At 31.6% G+C, this 6,629-nt stretch overlaps 1 protein-coding gene across 1 annotated transcript; it reads right to left on the reverse strand.

Annotated features, from left to right (window-relative positions):
- Positions 1–1,615: 1,615 nt before the first annotated feature.
- LOC107928085 (ribonuclease 1) lies at positions 1,616–4,829 on the reverse strand. Its single transcript, XM_016859235.2, has 3 exons — positions 4,522–4,829; positions 4,237–4,429; positions 1,616–1,923 (listed from the first exon to the last, which is right to left on the reverse strand). Exons 1-3 carry the CDS (start codon positions 4,786–4,788, stop codon positions 1,667–1,669), a joined length of 717 nt encoding a protein of 238 aa, XP_016714724.1. The 5' UTR covers positions 4,789–4,829; the 3' UTR covers positions 1,616–1,666.
- Between the last annotated feature and the right edge of the window lie 1,800 nt (positions 4,830–6,629).

Below are 6,629 nucleotides of genomic sequence, written 5' to 3' on the forward strand. Positions count from 1 at the left end.
AAAGTCAAATTAATCCCTCCGTCCAAAACTCCACGCAGCAATGGATTAAAATAAAACAAATTCGACATTTCATGGCAAAATTTGAAAACAAACCGCAATGATTTTGAACTGATGGGATAAAATGAAGGATTAAAATGCAAATAACCCATCAGTGTTTAAAACCCTTTTCATCTCCAATTAAAAGCCTACTCTGCAGCAGCAATAGACGCAAAGTTGCTTCATCTTCCTTTTTTTTTGTTTTAAAACAACAGAGGGAAGAAAGAGGGATCTGCTAGGCCTTCTTTAAAGCCCTAACTACCGCCACGCCACCGCCGTTCAAGCTTCACCGCCGACTCCGATTCAGGTAAGTTTCGCCCTTTCCTTTTTGCCTTTTCTTCAAAAATTGTTTTTCATTCTTTGTTTGTATTTCAGTATTTTTCCAATACAAGATTTTTCTCTTTTTAGTAACCAATCCCCCCTGGTGTAGTGAGATTTTCGGTTTTTATAACCGAATTATTTTTCCTTTTTTACATTATTTTCTTTGTTGTTGCGCCTGCTTCTTGGCTTTGCAGGTGACCGTGGCCGACAGTGGTGGGGGTGTCAGACGGTATGGGCGTCGTGGAGGCTGGCGCGGAGCAGAGGCGTGCGAGGGGTTGGGCAGAGGCTGGAGCGGCGCGCCCTAGGCATGCTGCGTTTAGATTTTGGGCTTCCGAGTTTCGGGCCCCGGGCAGATTTTGGGCTTTACAAGCTTTTCTGTAAATACACAAGAATTGGATTTTTTTTGAAAGGTTAATGGTCAAATTCGACTATTTTTAATAAGTTGAGGGCCAATTTTAGCTTAAGAAAAGAATAAGGATCAAATTGACAAAAGATATAAATGTTGAGGACTAAATTGACTTTATTCCTAATTTTAAAGTGCTTAAACTTTCATATTCTATAAATAAAAATGGAGAAAATTGAATAAAATAAATAATAAATACATAATAAATAATAACAAGGGTATAATTATATTCTTAATTAAATTTACTTTGATAAATAAATCTTAAGAGGTTTGATGAGATACTCTTTAAACCCTAAGGGGTTATTGGTAAATGTATTTTACACAATAAATTATCAAATTTTTAGATTATTTAGACAAGATTGAGTTGTTTTGATTTCCAGAAATCTGAATTTGGTCTCGATCACTCTAAACACTTAGAACTCGTTTTAAAATATTTCTAAATTGTTTTCAATGACTTAAATTTGATTTTAAATTAATGTGAATGTCGTGATATAAATTGTTAATGTTTGATGTTCATACTGTTAATTAAAATGGAAATTACTTCGAGTTGCTCCGACAACGAATGTGATGTCTCGTACTCAAACTCAACGATCGGATTAGGTATGAGATGTTACATTTAGTGGTACGCAGTGACAAATCCAAAAAAACTTTTAGCAAGGACCGATATTTAATTATAATTTTTTCATAGATCCAAATATAAGTTTATTATGTATTAATCTATAATTTTATTATTTTTGAAGAGATTAAACAGAATTTTTTTTATTTTTAAGTAGATTAAATTGTAATTTTATTATATATTAATTTATAATATATTTTATTTATTCCATTTTTGGGAATACAAAACACAATACGACACAAAATAGCGAATGGCCGGGAGTTATTTTGTTTATGGAAAATTATAAAGCACTAATTGGCAGGGGGAAAGTGAACATTGTCGGTGAGAGGGTCTTTACATCCACCGGCAACTGTGGTGGGGCAGCTTTGAACCACCGAAGGTGGCGTTTTCTTGGTCCTTTTGAGGCAGAAACGGATCTCTCTCAGATAAAGTGCGCCTCCTGATCGTTGACTGCATGAGATTTGAGGATAGGCTCCCATTTTCGTGTACACATTTTGTAGCAATGTGTTTAAAAGATAGGGAGTGTCTGATGGTTGAACTCCCAAAGCTGCAATTTCAACAATGAAAAAGAAAAACAATAGTGTACAGGCCAATTTTGGGCCCTAAACCAAACAACCCACTAAACCAAACAACCCAATAACCCGTCAGCCCAACTAACCTGAACCCATTACAAATTAAACCCAGATACATTACATTCATAGCCCAAAACCCACAAACCCAACATGACCCATTTACATTAAAGCCCGTCAAACCCAAAATACCACCAGCCCAATAACTAAAGTAACCCAACATCAAAAGAAACAAAAAAATAAAAAAACCCTAGCCCCATACTCTGCTACGCACGCCTCTGACAACTTAGCCATTGCCCATGCCGTCTGAAGTCACCTCTACCGTTTGCCCATCTCCTGCAATCGGACAAGACAGAAATCATATAAAAATAAAATGTAAAGGGTATATTTGCGCATTAGATCCTTCCGCATTTTCAGTGTTTTAAATCAAGTTTATTTTTGTTTATAATCTGGCCCTCAAATTTAATCTGACTTGCAATCTACTCCCTGTTGATGCGCTGCGTTTTGATAGAACGGGAATATTACTGATTCAGTCCCCCATGTTTCGCGCGTGTTGCAATACGACCCCGTGGCTTATTTTTATTTTAGATTTGGCCCCAAAACTTCGGTTTTAGTCCAATTTTGGTCCTTTTTTCGTTTATCTTTAATTCTTATTTAGATTTTCTTGTATTTTCATATTATTATTATTATTATATGTATATACATATACGTATTTATGTTTAGTATTTTAGCTACCTTATTTTAATATTTAAATGTTATGCTTGCTTCTATATATTTTAATAACATATTATTATTATCTTTATTACAATAGTGTATATCTTCTATTTATGTGTATAGATTTATATATATAGTATTTTTGTGTTACATTGTTGTTCTTCGTATTTTAATGCCACTATTATTATGGTTGTTAATGTAGTGAATGTGTTGTTGTATGTATACATCTTTATATCGTCATTGTTATTATCATTAACCATAGTATATATTTTGTTATATATGTATATATCTATTTGTGCATAGCATTACTTTTTAATTACTTTATTCTAATATTTCTATATCGATTATATGTATATATTTAATATGCCTATGTACATATCCATGTATTATTAGCTATTTGTTACCTATATGTATGCATTATGTAAATATTTTAATATTATTCAACATATGTATTTTCGTTTTATATGCTTTACATACGTTTTTAATATATTGTACTTTATATATCGTTATGTATATTTTTAGTATATATATATATTTGAGAAATATTATCAACAGTTTTATTATTATTTTTAAATAAATATATATATCGTGCACATATTTTAATACTACATTCTACAAATTTTTATATTATGTATTTAGTCCAGCATTATATACTTAGTATTTCTAATATCCTTATTATTTATATCTATGAATGTATATGTCTACGTAGTATATTAGTAGGTCCATTTTTATATTGTTGTTATTTCTAATGTATATGCATATATCATCTATGTGTTATATATATTATATATTTTCAATATTTTTGCATTATTGCCCTATATGTTATTTACTTCAGCATATTTTTTATTTTTCCATTTATTTATTTTTATTTCATCTCAATTTTGTTTTGCATTACTTCAAGAATCTTATCCATGTCCTTCTAATTAATTTCAACAATCTAGGCAATATACCGACTTAACATTAAGTCATCGAGTTCATCGCTATGTTGGGTGAACGTCAATTGACTCGTGTTAAAGCGATATACCCTTCTCAAAAAACCGGAATAAACTAAAATCTCTCGTCTTCTTTTAATTGGATCACGACTAAATTTTAATATTGAACTCGTATTTTTAAAAATCAAGACAACACGTGTTTATGAGATACCAATTTTGGGCGTCGCGAGGGTGCTAATACCTTCCTCGCGCGTAACTGACTCCCGAACCCTATTTTTTCTCTGGATTTTAACGTGGGCTTAAATTCATTTCTTTTCATTTCAAAAATAAATTTATAAGGTGTCCGATCACACCTATAAAAAGGATCGGTGGCGACTCCCCTTTTATTTCAAAATCGAACTTCAGTTTCCAAACTTTTTCATTAGATCGCCACAATTAGCGACCCCAAAACCAATTTTTACGTCGCTACAAATAGTCAATCACTTAATTTTGTTAATTTATGAGGTTTAATCATTTTTTTATAATAGATTTTTGAAATAAAAAATTATATAAAATACAAAATTGTTTTTGGCATAGACTAGAACAGGGGTAAGTATAGTGTAATTGAATTTACCTCTTTTTAAAATTAATAGTAATAATAATTACCTTTGAAAGGGTCGAATGTGGTGGAAGTTGCAAGATTTAAGGTATCATTAAAATAACTCAAAGGATCTTTATAATAATCAGAGCATATCCCATGTTTTTGCCATTCATGTCTCCAAAAAACAGAGTTTTCAACCCCTGCCCTAAGGTTTGGCCACCTTTCGTTTAGTCTGTCTTTAATGGGTGTTAGTTTAGCCTGCCATTTTTACAATAAAACAAAATTAACACAACACCACCAATTCATGTTATCTAAGCTAAACACATGAACAATAAAAATAAAGAGGTTACCACAGCAGCATCGGGACCAACAGGATTGGCATTGCATCTATTATTAGGCCCATAAGCAGGAACTGCTGTGTCATTGGCAAATGTTGGCCATAACCCATGGATGGTAAAGAAAGTAGGTAATGGAGTCGTACAGTTGGAGAGTGGATAACATGCAGAACTTGGCCATATCAGACTCAGTTTATAAAATTCAAAATCAGAGCCCTGAGCTGACACCACCAAGCTTGCTAACACAAGTAAAGAATAACCTATAAATTGCTTAATACCCATTTTTCTTACAACACTCAACTCAATGAAGAAGAAGAAGAAGGAGATTTGATATTATTTTCTTGAAAGTAAACTAGGGTTGCAATATTGCATGCCATCACCATTCCCATGCTAGGGTTTTTATACCAACTTTCAAGGTTATTTTAGGAAAAACCAAATGATATAATAATATGAATATAAAAGGGACAATATGGTTTTTATCTTTTTGGCATGTTGGAATTTATTAATATCTTTGTCTTATTGTGGACTATATATTATATATAGTCACATTTTTGTTGTGTTGAACTTACGTGGAGGTGATAAATCTATTCCTACTCACATTATATATTATAATTAAATAATTATGATTATTTGGTATAATGACATTTAGAGAAGTAAATGAGAAATTGGTATTCCTAATTACTCAGAGTTTGACTTAAATTCGAACTCAATTTAGTAATTATTAAGCTGAGGGCAAGCTCAAGCAGCTTGGGCTATCAATTAAGTCGAATTTGAGCTTAGTAATATTCAACTCAAATGGCTCGCGAGCCTTATCGAGCTTTTCATCTTTTTGTATTTTTTTTGTAGAAAAATAGAGCCAATTACAATCAACTAGAGACAACATTAGAATTAGATGGTATAGAAGTATTATCTAATCGGATCTGATTAGCAACTCTAGTAGGGGCAACATGAAACACACGGGGCACAAACGGAAACTCTTTCATTAGACCAGCCAGGATATAGGGGGCAAAGTTCGCTTATCTTGGAATCTGCTTAATGACCACCAGCCAATCACGTATATATATTATTAATCCTAAGTTCAATTATCGAGTTGAGCTCAAGTTCGAGTTCGAGGTTGGGTGCAAAAATTGGTAAATGAGATTAATTGAGCTTGTGCTCCAGTAGCTCGATTATATCTCAAGCCAAACTTGAGCTTAGAAATAGATGTTCGATCGAGCTTGAGTCAAGTATCGAGCTCCAAATTCTGAATGAAGTGCTCGAGCTTGACAATAATCAAGTTCGACTCGGCTCGTTTACACCCGTACAAGTAAGAGCCTTGGCTCTTCTCAACTAAATGGGTAATTTTCCTTTTAGTCCCTCCCACAAATTATAATATTTAATTTGAGTTTTTTTAGCTTTGGTTAAATGAAAAAAAAATTGCATTTTAAACCCTTTTCGGTTTCAAATCTTTTTTATAATTTCATCTCAATCCACCCTTATCTCTAAACAAAATTTTGGAAGAATGTATAGCTTTAAGATAATTATTGATGCCCGGGATTTAGATGTTTGCAAATAATTCAAACTCTTTTCTTTTTCGATTCTAACATTACATAAGCAAGTACTCTAATTACTATCCATAATAAATTCGAAGTGGATGCCTATATAAGCAAAGGTGTTTATAAGTTAAATCGAGTTTATGTATAATATATTTCATGTTTACCTAAGTTAATCCAATTTGAAATAAAAGTAATAAATTTTGCTCAAATCTGTTTATATTTATAAATTATTAATTCAAGCTTGTTTTAGTCTCATCTATGTTATTTTAATTTTTTTACAAACTTTTTTTAATTTTTAATTCAATATGATTTTTTTCTTTTATTAAAATTTTAAATATGTATAGCTTGACATATTTTAATTTTTAATGTTTACATTATAATATTGTATCTTTTTTTATATACAATATTCGGGATAGGAGATGAGGGACACACAAATTGAACCTATGTCAAACAGGTGTCTCTAACAAGAGCTTTAATCACCATTATATTCAAGTCAAGACAATATTGTATCTTATTGTAGAATTAATTTTTGCGTGGTATATAAATTACAGTATACATTAAAATTAATGACAATATATTGCATAATCA

The sequence above is a fragment of the Gossypium hirsutum genome, chromosome A06, assembly GCF_007990345.1.
Source record: "Gossypium hirsutum isolate 1008001.06 chromosome A06, Gossypium_hirsutum_v2.1, whole genome shotgun sequence".
NCBI lineage: Eukaryota > Viridiplantae > Streptophyta > Magnoliopsida > Malvales > Malvaceae > Gossypium > Gossypium hirsutum.

Bases quoted from the DNA above. Each gene is read 5' to 3' on its own strand.
- LOC107928085 (XM_016859235.2), bottom strand. From the start codon at position 4,788: ATGGGTATTAAGCAATTTATAGGTTATTCTTTACTTGTGTTAGCAAGC. The intron at 4,430-4,521 runs GTAACCTCTTTA...TAAAAATGGCAG, and splicing joins TTGGTCCCGATGCTGCTGTG to GCTAAACTAACACCCATTAA. The intron at 1,924-4,236 runs GTAATTATTATT...TTGAAATTGCAG, and splicing joins CACATTCGACCCTTTCAAAG to CTTTGGGAGTTCAACCATCA.